General features: G+C 43.6%; 3 protein-coding genes across 4 annotated transcripts in view; all 3 read right to left on the bottom strand.

The window, feature by feature from the left end:
• Nucleotides 1-228: 228 nt before the first annotated feature.
• Nucleotides 229-6,216, bottom strand: stra6l (STRA6-like; the record flags this gene model as incomplete). The annotated part of the gene is made up of 18 exons (XM_079278593.1): nt 6,109-6,216; nt 5,730-5,802; nt 5,304-5,404; nt 5,064-5,194; nt 4,850-4,970; nt 4,631-4,676; nt 4,361-4,486; nt 4,057-4,130; nt 3,377-3,485; nt 3,106-3,259; nt 2,819-2,894; nt 2,581-2,662; nt 2,206-2,254; nt 1,888-2,005; nt 1,678-1,797; nt 1,285-1,448; nt 764-901; nt 229-467 (listed from the first exon to the last, which is right to left on the bottom strand). The coding sequence occupies exons 1-18, from the start codon at nt 6,132-6,134 to the stop codon at nt 229-231; spliced, it is 1,947 nt and encodes a 648-aa protein (XP_079134719.1). The 5' UTR covers nt 6,135-6,216.
• Nucleotides 6,217-6,803: 587 nt separating this feature from the next.
• On the bottom strand, nt 6,804-8,761 carry spink4 (serine peptidase inhibitor, Kazal type 4). Its single transcript, XM_079277806.1, has 4 exons — nt 8,708-8,761; nt 8,103-8,134; nt 7,600-7,712; nt 6,804-6,863 (listed from the first exon to the last, which is right to left on the bottom strand). Exons 1-4 carry the CDS (start codon nt 8,757-8,759, stop codon nt 6,818-6,820), a joined length of 243 nt encoding a protein of 80 aa, XP_079133932.1. The 5' UTR covers nt 8,760-8,761; the 3' UTR covers nt 6,804-6,817.
• Nucleotides 8,762-10,480: 1,719 nt separating this feature from the next.
• LOC306784662 (phospholipid-transporting ATPase ABCA1-like) overlaps nt 10,481-17,728 on the bottom strand; it is a 33,651-nt gene continuing 26,403 nt past the window's right edge. For both annotated transcript variants that reach the window (XM_079278726.1, XM_079278727.1), the window contains exons 28-49: nt 17,561-17,709; nt 17,318-17,442; nt 16,717-16,815; nt 16,373-16,562; nt 16,147-16,241; nt 16,014-16,046; nt 15,800-15,905; nt 15,574-15,648; nt 15,257-15,426; nt 14,977-15,154; nt 14,722-14,837; nt 14,482-14,626; nt 14,177-14,300; nt 13,949-14,078; nt 13,616-13,799; nt 13,344-13,450; nt 12,918-13,059; nt 12,625-12,759; nt 12,402-12,505; nt 12,187-12,279; nt 11,812-12,055; nt 10,481-11,712 (exon numbers count right to left, since the gene is read on the bottom strand). In XM_079278726.1, coding sequence (XP_079134852.1) covers nt 11,569-11,712; nt 11,812-12,055; nt 12,187-12,279; nt 12,402-12,505; nt 12,625-12,759; nt 12,918-13,059; nt 13,344-13,450; nt 13,616-13,799; nt 13,949-14,078; nt 14,177-14,300; nt 14,482-14,626; nt 14,722-14,837; nt 14,977-15,154; nt 15,257-15,426; nt 15,574-15,648; nt 15,800-15,905; nt 16,014-16,046; nt 16,147-16,241; nt 16,373-16,562; nt 16,717-16,815; nt 17,318-17,442; nt 17,561-17,709 — 2,888 coding nt within the window. In that variant the 3' untranslated portion in view covers nt 10,481-11,568. The remainder of the gene's footprint in view (nt 11,713-11,811; nt 12,056-12,186; nt 12,280-12,401; nt 12,506-12,624; nt 12,760-12,917; nt 13,060-13,343; nt 13,451-13,615; nt 13,800-13,948; nt 14,079-14,176; nt 14,301-14,481; nt 14,627-14,721; nt 14,838-14,976; nt 15,155-15,256; nt 15,427-15,573; nt 15,649-15,799; nt 15,906-16,013; nt 16,047-16,146; nt 16,242-16,372; nt 16,563-16,716; nt 16,816-17,317; nt 17,443-17,560; nt 17,710-17,728) is intronic.

The raw sequence follows: 17,728 nt of genomic DNA, 5'->3' as shown, positions 1-17,728 counted from the left end.
CGACTGGAGTAAGTTACCAATAATGAATGATCCTTCTGAGCTGATAGAAAGGTGTCCGAATTTGATCACATTAACTAGATTATAACTCATCAGTCAGATGTTGAAAACACCACAGTACTCCTCCTACGACATGGAGAACCACTAAACTGGACACATATACAATTTTGGATTCCAACAGATATATTTATTTACTTTAACATGATTACAATCGATGGAAATATTTCTTTATCAGTCTTGTGCTGGTGTGACTATGATCTCTGGTGGGGACTGTGACTCTGCTTGGCGGCTCTGTGCTTTGAATGCCATGACGCGAGCCTGCACCACTGTGTCTGGCTGGGGAGGTGATGGTGCATGTAATGATGAAGATGAGGAGAGGTGGTGCTTCCTGAGCAGGATCAGCTGAGGGTTCCTCAGTAAGGTATAAAACAACATCCAACGCCTCCTAGCCCGGCCGTTCACAGGGGATTCTGTCCAAAAGTAAAAAATGTAATAAATAAAAATGTAAATAATACGAACAAATGCACCAATAATAATCACAGTGAAAGGATAAATTATACTCTGATAAAACAAATAAATCTGTGCAGGATCGAACAAAACTGCATTCCAGAAATATAGTGCATTTTGAGAGCTAATTTAAGAAGGAGATACTCGTTTGTGAATCTTAGTCAGCGGACAGGTGGAAGCAACAGTTATTTAGTGGATGGTTGTTCATGTAAGAGCTACAAACACACACACACACACAGACACACACACACAGACTGACCAGAGGGCATGTTGCTGAATGTGGAGTAAGCAGACGCAGTGTGTTGTGAGATGGAGACCAGCAGCTGGCAGAAACACATCATGACAGGATTGCTATGATAGTGGTCAGCAAAAATCATCCCAATCCAGGTACTGTAGCCTGGGACATGCAAGAAATACTGTCAGAGCCACACACATATATATGAGAAATAGCACTGACTTTACAGTATTTTTAACATGTGTTAGGATGCACAACTCCACTGATGCTTTGTGAAATGCTGCCACCTCCTGGAAGAAAATTATCTTTTAGGGATGAATGAAAGTCTTAATCTATAATATGACTCTAATGAGCCACACCACCATCAAATAATAATAATAATAATGATGATAAAATCATATTTTGTCTCTCATCGTCCACCATAGTATGAAAAACAGGGTTGACTGTGACATTGTATGCAGGTAAACATGGAGACAACTTCTTTAAACTGCTTAAACCAATATTTCACTTGTTGTCACACACGTGTCGGTTGAAGTTCATCTTACCGGCGTCCATGTTTTCATATCCTCTCTGCATAATGCTCCGGTCTATGCGGGACACCAGCCACGTTCCCACCACAATGCTGCACAGCAGCCTCAATATGCAGTTGCTGATCCCCATCACCACGTTGTAGAAAAAGAAGAAGTAGTTGAAGCAGTGGAACGCTTTCCTGAAGAGGAGGAAGAGAAACTGTGATTTCACATTGCTTTGAGTTCTGTCAAATTTTTGTATTAAGGGGATTTTCAACACTGTAAAACTATCTCATCACCAGCACCGCTCGTTTTAACAATCAGTGTTTGCTGGCAAATGGAGAACCTGGGTCTTAGTGAGGCTGATGGTTCCTCTGATGGTTTTATAGTCAACACTTCTGAAATATCCATATTGAAATATATACCCACGTGTTGTTGAGAGCCAGAGGTTTGTCTTTATCAGTAGGGGACATTTTGTCCTGAAGGAAGAATATCTGAACCAGAGCGATCTGGAGAATCACCAGGGCGATGACCAGACTGATGGTCAGACTGAGGAGACGCAGGGGAAATCGAACTGTCAACCTAACCGTCCATTCATATGCCATCGTATATGCACAAACACAGGGAAAGACGCCTTACAGTATAATCCCCAGGTTGGTGACCATGGTCAGTGTTCTTCCATGCTGTATAGGAAGAACCAGCACATAGACCAACAACAGAGCAAACAGGAAGTGGACAAAGTGGACGATCAGGTAGCCTGAAGAGAAAACACAGTAGAGCGATTGGTCACTGAAAAGCAAGTTAGTTCCTAAATCTCCCTCTCACTTCCTCTCATTCTCTTCCCCCAGGCTTCTGAAAACGTCTCGCTTTGGACAAACTCTGCGTTGGGTCCCATAACGTATACCGTGCTGATGTACATCTGCTCAGTGCATGTATTTCAGGAGACGAACAGCTTACCCCACAATGTAAACGCTATTTGCCAACCAGAGTATCTTGCGATGGAAGCCTGTGAAAATTGAAAGAGGAAACTTGTTTTGAATGCATTAAATTAGGGGGCCAAAATAAAACGAGATGCAAACGTTCGCACATGCTCTGCATATTTGAAACCTCCAAAGGCACGCTCACACGTTGAAATATGAAAAATATGCAGATCATCCACTGTGACACGCACATCATGAACTGGAAACAGTTAAACTGGGGCCAATGTCACACTTGTGAATGCTGCTTGCAAGCATTTGGTGCCAAGCTGAAACCTGATTTGCCCTAGAGTCGTCTGCCATCTGTTGTGTGTGTGTGTGTGTGTGTGTGTGTGTGTGTGTGCATCTTACTTACTACGCTGAAGGCAGAGCGAGGGTTGTGAAACTTCTCAGGAATAAAACCCTTCTGTCCTTTCCAAAGCCTCTTCAAGTGTTTTCTGTAACGGCAGTACACCATGTCACTCATCTATGTTTTTTTGTAATAACATTTCATCTAACTTCCCATTATTACATCAATTTTGTTTGTTTTCTGGGACATTTATCATAAAATTTCAATACATTTTGCGTATATCAGATATGTTTTGGTCTCTTACCTGTAACATGCCAAGACATGGAAGCAGTAGGCTACAGAGTTGAGACTAGCAAAGATGGTGGTAGCTAGCCAAGACTCTGGAATAACACAAATAACAAACAACTTGACTGATTTACCAGGGCTCGGTGTATCAGTGCCGAGCTCAGTTTTGGCCTATTTCTTATCGGAAATACCCAGAATCAAGGAAGCAGCGGAACGTTTGGTGTAAATGTTCTCAGACTTGTCTTGTTATACCCATTAATGAAGCATTCATCACACAAACTATGAGGGCGGAGCAGACCAACTCACTTCTAGCCACGTCGATGAATTCTTCCAGCTGTGGTATCATGGCTCCCAGATGTTCAGTCTGGTTACAAGACGTAACCAGCTGTTTCAGTGTATTCTTCCACCCGTCTACTTTGTCAAAAGCCACATTACTGAGACTGTAGTCTGCCAGGGTCATCTGGACAAATGACAAAAAAGACAAATGAATACCTCCAGCGGATGCAAAGGTGAGGTGTTTTAGGGATCACGTTTCCAAAGCAAAGTGTATGGACATTTGATTTTTGTCTCGCTTTACCGTGTATAGGCCTATTAGCGAGATAATGGCGGTGCCGATGATCCTGTTGGGGAACTTGAAGTAAGGGTCCCACTCATACACCTTGCTCCTGAACCAGCTGCGGGGTTTACTGCAAGATAGGAGGGTCAAAACCACTGTGTGTGTGTGTGTGTGTGTGTGTGTGTGTGTGTGTGTGTGTGTGTGTGTGTGTGTGTGTGTGTGTGTGTGTGTGTGTGTGTGTGTGTGTCACAGTATGTTGATGTCTTCAAATGCTGAATTCTGGCACTAGTGACTATTCATTTTGTTTCAGCTGGGATCGTTATTGTGTTGAATGACATTAATCAAGATATCAATGCAGTCGCGAAGCTGGTGCTGAAGTCTCCCAGCAGCACCTGAACACACCAGAATGGACTTGAAGTCAGGACATTAACTGCATTAACACACAACATTTGACACATACTGGCTTAAATAGTTTAAACAGACAATAGTTTTCATATGTTAGTGATACATAGTGGGTGACTGAAATGTAGTAAAAGAGAAATCGATGTTATGTTGTGCTTTTGAAAACACTTAAGTGCTCTCCTTTTAGGTTAAACTGGTTAAAACATTCAGCTGTAGTGGATCCCTTTACAAGCAACAGAAGTGAACACACCCACGTGTACAAGGGACACTTGAAAGCAGCATTGGTGCACATGTCTTACCTGTGTGCAGGTGTTTTCCTCAGCAGTCTCTTCACGTGCTGCACCTGATGTTGCTCTGTCAGCTCTTCAGGATCCTGGCAGCAGATTCAGCATGTTAACAGTCACACACCGTTTATTGTTTAGAAGATTCAGATTCATATTATATATATTCACTGCAGAATCGGGACGGAGAATGAAATGCAACAGAACGGTTGACATGATTTTCTTAATAAATGTGACATAAAATCGCACTTTAGATCGTTGGATTTCACCCACGGGGAAAATACACAGCAAGAACCATTTCAATGAGTTCATGCATGCTGACCTCCTGTTGCACTTGCAGATGTATTTGAACAGCTTTCACCAGTATGTAGACAAATCGTGCCAAGAGGAAGATGAGGGAGAGGATGCAGGGCAACTGGATAATCAGCTTCTGGTATTTACCAAGAATCTTTAAACCACACAAACAAAGTCATTCATTCATTTATGGTTTTCATGAAAAGACGGGCAGCTCTTCATAACTGGATGTTTTGTAGAGCCTAAATTATCAGGCGCATTTCCACCAGCTTTCACGATATCTTAAATACTCACCTACCTTACCATCAGGACAGGTGAATGTATCCCAGACTGTAACGATGATCCTAAAAAACAAGCATTGAGACATGTGATGTATTTTCTAAGGCTATTAAAATGAGATCACCCACATATCAACCCATTCATCTGTCCATACGGCCGGACCTCTTATACAAATCGTTTTTAGTTTGTGCCAAGTAACCATCATGTATTTGTTTCCGTTCCACTTCAAGACATTTACCAGGACAGAGAGTAGAGTATTCCCAGCACTGCCCCGGCCGCTCTGAAAGGTGTGGACAGACAGGCAAAGAAAGGGAAATAGACCAGGCCTACCTCCAACGCTCCAACCAGATACACTATAGCTGAGGACAATAATAAGAACACACGTCAGACAACCTGCTAATTTCTTGTGTGTGCAAGGTAAACAGGTGTGGATGTAGAAGCGGTGAGAGTACCTCTGGCCCACGGCGGGACGGTGAAGGGGATGTATTGTTCAGAGAAGAGCAGCAGGACGCTGGAGGACACGGCACCAAATGCGAACCCATAGGACCAACGATTACTGAGGCTGCCAATGGTATCCAAAGGCCTGGGACACAGTGACATCAGAAACACAAACACAGCTCTTAAAGTAGCCGAATATATATTCAGACTGTTGCCTAGAACAACCGCAGTTGTTGATGCTGCTGTTGACTTACACCACGATAGCAAAACGTCCCCCCAGGAAGGGCAATCTGTCGTCGATAGCCAGTCTGTGGGCTCTCTTCTGGAGGAACGAGAGCACCCCCACAATCAACAACTGGAAGACAAGACGTCGATGCGTGAAACTAAACTTACTGGGAAAATCCTTTGTTCGCATTGCTGCAACTGTGTGAAAGTGGAAATATGTTCGAGGCAGAAGGGTCTCATCAACGTAGTTTTAATCAAGCTGCTGTACCGATCTTGGTTGTATCGTGTATTTTTTTTATTGTGTATTCCTATGAACCCTCTTCCAATTCCAGGGAAAGAACAGGGCTGTTTTTCATGACAAGTTCATGTTTTAGAGATTGTTGTCAGGACAGTGACCACAAACAAAGGACGTCATGGAGGATTCATCTTCCAGGTTAAATATATGGAGAACTTACTGCTGGTACGAGTGAAAGATGAAGGAAGAGCTCCATAGAGATTCCACTCTGACAGTCCTGGACCTTCGCAACACTGGAGAAACAGGTTGTAACATTTGATTTAAAACGTTGTGAACTGTAGGGGCAGGAAGCAGGATGAAAGAAAAACTAAACAGAACAACGAAATCAATCAAAAACAGTTCGAAATCAAAACAACTTTGAGTTAATAATGCATCATTGATCTCAGGTTCAGGTTTAATGTTGCTCTGTCTTGATTCAAAACAGCTACGATCAGGTTGAATCATCCAAAAGTCTGCGTAACATTATACCCCGATGACTAACAGCTGCTAGTAACAAAGTCAAGAGCAGTGTCGTAAATGAGTCTATGAAGTCTACTTACACATGTTCCACCTGGTTTCTTATCATCTTTGATAAGTTGGTTCACTGAAGTCTAGAAAGCGTTGTTCCTGCTCGAACTGTAAAGACGAAGGAAAGCCTCTGGATTGACACCACTTCATTGTTTCCTGGTTACAACCATGTGACTCACACGTTTGACCTTTGGCCCCATGATACGATACTTTATTTCTCTGTTTTCTTATGTCCTCTCTCCCGGTGCGGTGCTCTGTGCTTCTTTCGCCGCAGCATTTGCTCTACTTTCACTGTTTGTCTTCATCACACGCACACGCGCACATGCACGGACACGCACACACACACACACACCTGAACACCATGGAGCACTGTGTTACTCAGTATATGAGTGTAAACATTACGCTCTCCCAAAGAGATAACCAGCCGACCATTCACCTCCTGCTACAATGAATGTTTTCAGAATATGTTACCATTTCTGTTCTTTTCCCCTGACCTTGTACTTCCATTGCAAAAAGAAAAGAAAGACATTGTCCTCTTCTTGGTTGACTTTTATGGGATATGGATGTTATTGATAAGATAAATCAATAATAATAACAGAAGGTTAAATACTGCTGGTTGACATTTATTACTCATTGAAATGACACACATGTAGGAAATGTAATTTCACAGTTCCATGTTGGGTCGACAATCAGGTCCCGATGGGTCACTTTAGCGATGACGTCATCCCCTGGCTGCACAGGTCAGCAGCTCTCCTCTTTGGCGATCAAAATGTCCACCTTGGTTGTTCTGCAGAGAGGAACACGACAAGACACGTGCATGGGATTTGTGCTGTTCTGCTAACCTGAGATTTAGTTTAGGTGTAGCAATGTTTCTTTGTCTGGGAAATCACAACTCATATGAACTCATATGTGCCTGACACTCGGGATAAAGTGTCCAAAGCTATCAATGAGGATTTTGAATACAGGAAATTGTGTGTTATAGTTTTTTTTTTTTGAAAGACTGAGACATAGAAACAGAGACGGAGAGCACTTTCTAAAAAGAGTCACTTCACCTCCAAAAGACAACTCGTGTGATTTAGAGAAGTTTTGAGATGACATTGACGACAGCTGTCCCAGACAAAATAAATATTCAACTGGCTCTCTTCAAGCCATGCATGTGTATTTAATCAAAAAAAATCTGCTAAATTGTTGTGCTGGATTTGTTTTTTCACTCTGGAAAGCAACAAAGCAGAACCCTCTCTTGACATGTTGGTCATCATTATCCTCTAGCAATGACCACTAGCTCATTTCCTGTAAAGACGTGGAAAAAGACGAACAACAGACAAAACTGTAAAGACTTCCAGTCATTTGATTCAGCTGCTGCTGTCAGCCAATCAGGGTTCAGCATTGTGACTCTGCTCTTTAAATGAATCCACCACCAGAGGGCGACTCCAGCACTCAGTCCTCCAACCGGTCGACTTGGAGGGAGCTGTGCTTCTTGCGTGAACCCCAGCAGCCTGGAGCAGCTGTGTGTGTGTACTCACTGTCTCTGGACACACAGAGTGCACGCGTTGGCGTATGTGTTTCCATCGCTGCCGCACACAGGAGCGAGGTTCAGAGGGCACGCCAAGATCTCAGCCGTGTCCGGACAGGACGGCTGCCAGGAGGGACGGGGACACACACACACACACACACACACACACACACACACACACACACACACACACACACACACACACACACACACACACACACACACACACACACACACACACACACACACACACACACACACACACACACACACACACACACACACACACACACACACACACACACACACACACACACACACACACACACACACACACACACACACACACACACACACACACACACACACACACACACACACGGGTGTGACTTCACCTTCACCCTCAGAAGAAAGCTCACTCTCCATAATACATGTTTGGAATGGATTGAGTGAAATAGTTTATACTTCTTTACTTTTTAAATCAGTCACTCTCTTACACTCTCACTCACACACCTTCCTCAAGAGTCCAGAGTTCTCCTCGGCTTCTGTAAAAGAAAGCACATGACTTCTAAAACCATACATTTTGGCATGAAAGTGGGTAAGCAACCCACCTGCCATTAAAAATATATATAATTAGCATGCAAAGCTACATCCAGATACGTAAACTACGTTCATGATTTGTTAAGGTCAGTATCTGTGATACATTTGATCCTATTATTGATAATTCTGATCTGTTATTCTAGCACTATAAATAGAGTATATTATGTAACATTGAAAAACACCTGTGTTATCTCTAATGTGAGTATATAATATGCTGTAACATGTCTATGAAAAGCACTGAAAAATTTATTTTGTATTTCTCTCAATTTCATTGTGTTTTCACTTTGACCTCAATTATTTTAGAATTTTTTTATCGTTGATCAGTGTCAAATACGCTTTGACACAATGTTGTCAGGCAACGTAACATATTAACTTCCAAAGTGTTTCATTGGACAGTGTGTGTTTCATTCTATGGCATCGAAAATGAAATCCATCAAAACAGTTGTTGAGACATAAACTGTATAGTCTTTAAAACAACTCTCAAACTAACTCAGATAAAGAGCATTTTTCTTTCTTACCTGCAGCCACACAGATGAGCAGGAGTCCCAGAAAAACAACTCTCCCAATCATGATGTTGGTGGATGAATAACTGACGGAAACCTCTGAGCGTGTCTGTTTTTACTGGCAACATAATTGTGTGTGCTTGCGTGTGGGAACACAGCAGGTGGAAATAGACACAAGCACAATCTAGAAATTTAGCACGCACACACACACACACACACACACACACAGAAACCTTTTGTTCAGTCATTATACTAACTTCCCTTTGACAACAAGCTTTGTTGTATCTGCCACACGACTAGACAAACAAAATGCAAAATAATCAACTCAGACGTTCTTTTTTTCCCCCCAAAAGGTATGATTTTTTAAATTTATTCATGTAAAGAGTAACTATACACAATGCGTAACAGACTCAAACAGCTGTTTAATACTTAAAAATGTAAACATATAATAACAATATAGAGCACGAGAAGAGAAAAATCACCACCGTAATTCTGTCCTGCATATCTCTCTTTATCTCACTACTGTCTCCGCCATTTGTCTCAATCACGTGGAAGCCTCCCATCTCGATTTCAAGTTTCAAACAGATGTTTTAACGCAGTGGTGTAGCTTCATTTTGTCTGAATTATACCTGTGTTCCAGTGCAGAGAATTGTTAAAACGTACCAAATCCCTACGAACACGTCTTTGGACACAACAGGCCATGAAGTCTATAAAGTGCTCACATTTCGCTGAGGGTTTTGGTGCGTTCCAAGATCTGACGTGACACAAGAGAACCCATAAAGACAATCCGTCCTCAGTTGAAACCCTGAATGCGGTTTCCTGGACTATAAAGCATTACAAGCACAACTCTAATTCACACGTGGTCCCTGTTTAATGTGTAGTCTGGCATGTCGACTTGTCCGTGAAACATAAATTTAGTCCGAAGTGTCTCAACCCCACGTCTAAAAATGTGAGTAACCAACAGTGCAGTTAACGTCAGAGTGGCAGCTTATCGATGTGGACAAACGGAAAGATTAGAATTTGGCAACATGACTAGAAGATAACAAAAAGAACTGATGGTGACTGAATGAGGGAGCACACATTTTGACACAATGTGTGCTTTTTTAGTTTCGAGCTGCTGACTGCGGATGAAGGCCTGAAATGAAAGCACAACTTCACAAAACAGTCACCTCCTCCACGTTATGCTGGTGGATCAAAGATATATATATATATATATATATATATATATTCAGCTCCATTTGGCACAGATACGGTTTGATCACTCCACTGGTAACATTTTTTTTTTTTTTGTACACAATATCCACATCGGTGCTGGCTCAGGTCTTGAACGCTCCCGTCGTGCCCTCACATGTATAAAAGCGCACGTCACTGGAGAAGTATTTCCATCTGACTCATCTCACCACCAACAATCCCGTTTTGATAGATTGCTTTTTTTTTTTGATTAACAGAATTATGGATTTAGACTCCACATATACACGATGTGCCAGTAATCCCACAACATTGAAGTCCGACTCGAGCCCTTTTACAAGCTGATCTTACGGCATGCTTCGGCGCACACACAGAAGTGCTGATAGTACAGGTGTGTGTGTGTGGCCCGGTGGAAAGCATGCAAGTATATATTTCCAAGGAACTTTCAAAAACCTGTCCAAATTCTTTGAGCGACATTCGGCCTTCTCTTGAAGTCCCAACTGCCAGTTTGCGATGGTCATCCTTCCGTCCACTCTGATAAGCCTTCAGTTCGTTTAGAGAGAAGCAGGGCGAATCAAAAACAAGCCAGGACGGCAGACATAAAGCAACCACAAGATTTTTTTGTTGTTGTTGTTTTGTTTTTGACAATGAAAGACAATTAAAAAAACGTTTCATTGACCCTCTTCACAAAAAGCCCCCTTTTTTGTGCTTTGATGGCATCCGTCTCATACATTCCTGGGCAGCCTACATACGTACATTGTTGTTGTTTTGAATGGGGTGCTCAGACTTCTCTCTGCACCTTGATACAGTATAGGCACAGTGCTGGACAATGTCAAGGACACGAAGAACAAATATAAAAAAAGACAGCTTAGTTATCAATCTTAATTATTACCCAAACAAAGAAAAGAAAAACTCCGTAGAGGTTAAATTTGTCGATTAGAAATAAATTACCTTAGAAAACAGATTAGTACAAATTAATATGTTGCGTGATTGTGACTGAAATCAATTGGATTGTAAATGCTTTTTTTTCTTTTTACCATCATTTGCATGATAAAAACAACTGCGCTTGGTAATAAAGAGACAGGTCTGACCCTGAATAAAAAAGTAGTCGGTCCGTCTTTTAGCAGTTGGCAGTGAATGATCTGGATTTTTGTCTTGTTCCGTTTTACGCTGTGGTGATTTCGCGATACGGAGCCGCCCACGTACACAGTCCCACTGACTACTGCAAACTACTTTCAGGACCGGGGATTCAAAACGGCAGATATTTCCTTCCATCATCCCCGATGCCATGTCCATTGAGAGCCTAGCAGGGCCACTACACCTTCCAGTCGAGCGCATATTCCCGCTGTTGCTTCAGTCTTTTCTTTATTTCCGTCTGTCTAGTGAAGGAGAAGCACCAGTCTCCAACCCTCACAGGAATATCTTCTCATCTTAAATATATTCTGGTATATTTCTTGCATTGATTTGCATTAAGTTTTCATTGCTTCAGTGTCACAATACCCGCAGTCTCTGCCTTTTCAAGAGGCTGTGCGCTGACGTGCAGGTCCACTGAGAAATGATAACAATTAAAAAAGACTAAAAAGTAGAAATAAAAAAATGAACACAGTTCGTCTCCCCTCGCTGGTTAGTGGTCCATGTTTTCTGGGGTGGGTGAAGCGAAGCGACTCCCATGATAACATGTTGTGGAATCAGACGCAGCTCTCCTTGGTCTTGTTGTCCGTGAGGAAAGAGTTAAGCTTGGAAATGTCCACTACCACAGCGTCCCGTTTATTCAGATGGGCCTCTTTCAAATGGTCCTCATCACTTTGGTCCTTGGCGAAATTTACAAACACCTGCGGGGAGGGAAAAGAAGAGGAAAGGGAAATTTAGACTCAGCCCGTACTGAAGTCACAGTCCAGTTATAGTCAGAGCTTTGGGGTGCAATTGCTTACTTGGTCTAAAGTTGTCTGTGAGACGGAGTAGTCCTCTATGCTGAGGGCCTCCTTGTTCTTAGAGAGCAGGGAGAAGATGCGGGCGAGGGAGGTGAGGGAGGAGGGCAGCTGGTATTGCAGCATGTTGCGGTGTTGCTCCTTCAGCGTGCTGCCAGGCAGCTCCCGCTCGATGAACTCCATCACCGGCCGAAGGTCTGGGTCCGGGCCAGCCACTCGCAGGATGATGGTGTAGCCATCGCCGAACCTGGTGAGAAGGCAGCGAAGCACATTTCATTCAACAGAACCTTCTACGTGACAGTCTGATGAAAACTGCGATTCTTTCATCTCTCGTATGCGTGAGCTTTGGTGAAGTGCTATTTTGGCGAGTGTGCCCACCTGTTTTTCAGATGCTGCACACTGCCCAGACAGCGGAACCTGCCGTTGACCATGATGGCCATTCTGGTGCAAAGTGCTTCACACTCCTCCATGCTGAAAAAAAACCAAAAACACACCAGGATGAGGTCAGTCATGTTGAGGTAACCACGTCAATTAACAACAAAAACATATAGTTCCATTAATTGAGAAGGCGTAATTCAGATGGCAAGTCTAACCTGTGAGAGGTCAGGACTACAGATCGTCCCTCTTTGATGATGCTCAGGATTGCGTTCCACAGGGCACGACGGGCTTTAGGATCCATGCCTGTTGTCGGCTCATCCTGTGAACAGGAAGCAACAGATGCTCAGCTGCTGCTACAATGTACTGCCACACTGCTGCACTGCTTTACGCAAAATAAGCCAGAAGTATGTTGTGTACGTGTGAACATGTTCTACTGACCAGAAAGACTACAGGTGGTCCTCCTATGAGAGCGATGGCAGTAGACAGTTTCCTCATGTTTCCTCCGCTGTAGCTGCCCGCTGACTTGTCCACATACTTGACCAAACCCAGCTTCCGGATGCCCCACTCTGCCACCTAGTGGACAAGATAAAGTTTTCATGTCAACCATTTTCTTTTTCTTTTGTACATGCATATTGACTGACATATAATAGAGTATAAAAGACCAATACAATAAGTTCAACACATCATGTCACAGTAAATCACGGAGGCCCAAACATGTGTTTGTTACTGACCTCACAGACTTCCTTCTCAGGCACTCCTCTCAGGATGGCGTAAAACTCGAGGTGCTCTCTGCCGGTCAGCAGGTCGTTGATGGCATCAAACTGAGGACAGTAGCCCATGTTCTGATGCACCTCGTCGATCTCTGTCGTTACACTGACGTGAGATAAACATAAGAGCGGAATTAAGTTCCATAGAAAGCAAAAATATAAAGTTTTAACTAAATGTAGCCTTGTAGTTGATGTTGTTTTTTTAAGAATTTGCTGATTGTTGAAATATTTATTTCAAGTGCCTTTAAATTGCATCATTGATCCTAAGAACATATCATTGTGACTACTACTATTTGCCAGACGCCCCCCGTTGAATGAACTATAATAATATATTCATTCTAACACAGAGGAGTGGATGTATTGTATATTCTGAGGAGGTACGTGTCTTACCTCTTGCCAGCCAGGTAAGCCTCTCCGCCGGTGACCACAGAGTCTCCTGTCAGCATTTTAAAGGTGCTGGTTTTGCCTGCCCCGTTCACGCCCAGCAAACCGAAGCACTGCAGGGGAAAAGAAACACTGTATGTTCATTTTCACATATAATAACATACACTTTCTTTACTACATTCATCCTCTTACAAGACATTTCTAAACAAAACACAAACTTGTTCATCTGTACTGAAGAAAGCCCCGTGTTTTGCTGTTGCACGCTGTCTGTATCGTACCTCTCCAGGCGGGATGCCGACACACAGTCGGTCCACTGCCGGCTTCTGTTTCCTCTTGTAGATCTTGGTGAGCTCTCTGATCTCCAGGATGTCGGACTGTCCTCCTCCGCTCAGGATCCTCTGCCGCTCTCTGGCCACATCCTCATCTTCTTCTCCAATAGGCTTCAGGTGACTGGTGGAAGACCTGGAAGGTCAGCAAAGGGAGGGGAGACTTAGTTGAAGCCTCCACCCAGAGGCGGATTCAAAGCCAGATCCACTTGTTTTGAGACACTGTGTTAGAAGGAAAACTCTGGAGGAATGATTCTTTTTTTGTGTGTTGAAGGTTTTACCCACCTGGCCTTGAAGAAGAAGTGGTACTGAATGAGGACGGTGATGGTGAAGAAGATCACGCCCTCTATGGCCATTGCAAACAGGTTCTTTCCCACCATGTCCCAGGCCAGAGGGGAGCGGAACCGGTTTTCACCTACAGAGACACGACCACAACCGGAGAACACTTAGACGTTGTCAAAAGAAATCGGGATACATTTGGGGTCGTGGGTAAAAGAGGTCTGCTGTAATTACCGAATCTCTCCAAAGCGTCTGACATTGCCTGATTCTTCACCATGTCAATCAGTCCTCTGCCCAGACAGAAGTGAGGGAAGATGAGGAACACGTTCTTCAGGATGTCGTTGATGCCACCGATTTCCTGAACAAGGAACAAAGTGAATATATCAGTTAATATCCAGTCGTGAGGGGTAAAGCATCCAATCATTCAATTCTAAGTTTGCATTCAAAAGCCTCTCCTCTCTCTTCACACTCTTGAATCAACAAACAATCTGTTGCTACTCTAGCTAACTGAATCAAAATGACTTGGAGACATTATTTACATTGCTTCCAAACAGCTCCAGCACAAAAGTGGAGACGCTGCCGTTGATCCCGATCAGGATGTTAACGCTGGTCAGAACCACGTAGGCCGTGCTGGGGATCTTGAAGAAGAACGAGGCCGGGTACATCAGAGGGGTGATCGACCATCTGGAGGGAGCAACAAAGATCATTGTTGATTTGCCGAGGTTAGAGAATTAAGAGAAGGTAAGAGCCAAAGCAAACTGAGCGTGTGTCAAATTCACCCGTAGAGCAGCAGCAGCAGCGCCAGCACGGGCAGATTGGTGGAGGAGACGTAGGCGTCTTGTTGGAAACACATGAAGATAATGATGACCAGTGTGGCTGGGACCACGTAGTTACACTGCAAGAGAGGAAGAGAAAGAGGGTGAGGGTCTCTATCAAGACAATACTGTAATATTTAGACTTTCATCACTAATATTTTATCTCAACTGAGGCGCAGACAATGGGGCTCAGGGTCCAGCTGGACTGAAATGTCTTACCATATCCCAGACAAAGTTGGCCAGCCAATAGAGTAAGGGCTGCACTCCGCTGATGAACTGCAAGTGTTTGGCCTTGTTCACTCTCTCCTGGATGAGGAAGACCACAAAACTGGCCGGGACAAAGGACATGGCGAAGATCACGCAGATGGAAACCAGCACATCTACCGACGTCGTCATCCTGGGAACAGAGCGAAGGGAGGCGTGAGAATGACAGGCGATGTCTCCTCGAGAAGGCCAAAGACATGTTGTCACTTCATAAGTGCACTCCCTCGATACTCACAATGCGACCTGTGACAGCTGCTCCTTGGTGAGGTTGAGCGGGTGATTGGAGCCGGTGATGCCAAACTTCGTGGGGTCTTGGTCGTCTTGCAGGCTCGCCCGCAGGATGCCGTTGTTCATCACATTGAGGAAAGAACCGATGCTGTGCCAGCCTTTGTTGTTGAACCAGATCTGGGAATAGAGAGGCGTGTAAGTTTCTGTAACCTCAGAGGAAATACAAAGCAGCCTGGAAGTACATTTCTGTGATCAGCTGTGTGTCATAAGTCTGCATGAACCATTACATTATGTCTTGAGTCTTGTGTGTGTGTGTGTACTGACCTTGACATTATTCTTGGTGTCCAACCCTTGTATAAAAACGGAGAGACTGTGAAAGAAACGATCCGCTGCAGTTCCCTGGAGGGCGAGAGAAAATATAAGAAATATAAGTCTCGCCCCACTACAGTAGTAGCAGTTAGTATAGAAATGTCCCACATTATTGTTTGCTGGTGCTGATTACCGTAGTTTAGTGCAGTGTGTAAAACAGTCACGTAATGAAATGTCTTACTCTCTCCAGACGGAAACGCCTCCTCAGTTGAGCGATCGCCTCATCGACGTCGTCCGTGTGGGACATGAGTTGAGAACTCCTGGCGCCCAGCGAGAATCCACCGTATCTGTGTAGATCACAATTATTTTAATATCGGCGAAGGACACAGCGGAGAGGCACTCGGTTCAACGTTACCGACCGGTTAGCTCAAGATGGATCGTGTCTGATAGTGTACCTGAACTCGTTGACCCAAAGCTTGTTCTTCAGGCTGAAAGAGAAGGGAAAAGAAAAGAAATGTAACATAATGCAATGAATCAAGAATTAGAACGAATTCAAGTGCGCCAAAACAAATGGGAGTCGAGTGTTACCTCTTGCCAATGATCTGAGCGTAGGTTTTAACCAGATAGTCGGAGATGTTTCGGCCAGTCAAATTCTGAAGAGTGTCTGTCTCGCTGATTTTCATCTGTAGACACAAAAGAAAAAGAAAGAAATTAACATTTGGGGTTTTTTTGTGTGTATTTAGGCTTTGCCTTTGTAATTTTAGATGGATAAACACTTCGGTTTTGACTTTTTAAATAGTTTGGTGTCGCCAACCTGAGGTGGTGGAAGTCCCCCAGCGCCAGCAGGACACTCGGGAAGCATCCTCTTGCGTCCTCCACAGCTGCACTCACACATGGGAGAGGGGTTCTCCATGGACCAGCTGCCGTTGTCGAACATGTCCCTCACACTTTGAGAGACTTGCGTGACCGACCACTCGTCCTCTGCTGCTGTGCAGGGAGTGTCCCTGGAGCACAGAGATAGAAGTCAGATCTCCATTTGAATGCGTATGTATGAACTACCACATTTGTGTTTTTGCTAAAACTGCAATCAGATCAACTGTAGATCTTAAGGGTTTTTATTTTCCTCAATGAACGTTTTCTTTTTGTCTTAAAACTCACGGTATGAGTTGTCCTTCCATGCAGCGTGTTCCAAATCCTGGGTTTTCTGTCAGAGCTCCCAGTAGTTTGTTGATGTGAGGATCCTCGGGGAAGTCATTACTACAAACACACAGAGATTACCTTTAATATCACAAATCGTCACACACAAATGATGTTTAACAATCAGTTGTCCAGCCATTGTGTTAAGACTGAAGACAGGTGCAATATATCAATAATAGATTGACATTTAGAATAGTTTTATTGTTCATTTCTGACACCATAACTCTCTACTTGTATTTTTATGTCCACAATTAAGTACATTTTTTTAGAAGCTGTGTTCAGCGCAGTTCTCAGCAGTCACTGAGCTTTAAACACATCAGGTAGGTCACATGCCTAACCCTTAGTGCGGTTAGGTAACCTTTTACAATTTTAATGAGTTGTGCACTTTGTAGATGGAAATAACACGTTTCTAAAAAAAAGAGAATGCTCTGATTCAGGTGAGTTGAAGATTAAAAAGTCCCTAAATGTAAAGAATGAGCAGAAACCTTTTTTTTAATCTGGAGACACATTGATGAAAAGGAGGACAATGTCATTTTTCCAGACATAAAGAATGGTATCTCACCTGATGAAGGCAAACTGTTCCCCATACATGCTGTGATCCAGAGTCAGACTTGGGTACTTTCCAAACGGAGGGACGATCAGGCTGAACACCAGGGCAATGCACACAAACACCGCCGGAAGAACAATCTGAAGAATCACATCACGACCATTCATGACAACGGACACACCTCAGAAGTACTGCTTCCCTCTTACATTGACAACCTGTTTATTAACAGTGTGTGCAATGGAAATAGCATCAGTATACCTGAGCGAAGAAGCCTTTCCTGGAGCGCCGAGCATAGAGGAATCGTTTCCAGAGTAGTGCAACAAACTGCTGTCTCTTCAGACTCCAGCCTTTGACCTGGTACGAGCCTTTGCCATCAGTTCCACTGAGCCAGTCGGTCTCTCGGGATTCTGGACACAGACAACACAA

Source organism: Melanostigma gelatinosum (genome assembly GCF_949748355.1).
Source record: "Melanostigma gelatinosum genome assembly, chromosome: 11".
NCBI lineage: Eukaryota > Metazoa > Chordata > Actinopteri > Perciformes > Zoarcidae > Melanostigma > Melanostigma gelatinosum.
Note: the sequence above shows the minus strand (reverse complement) of the source record. Positions and strands in the feature narration are given on the sequence as shown.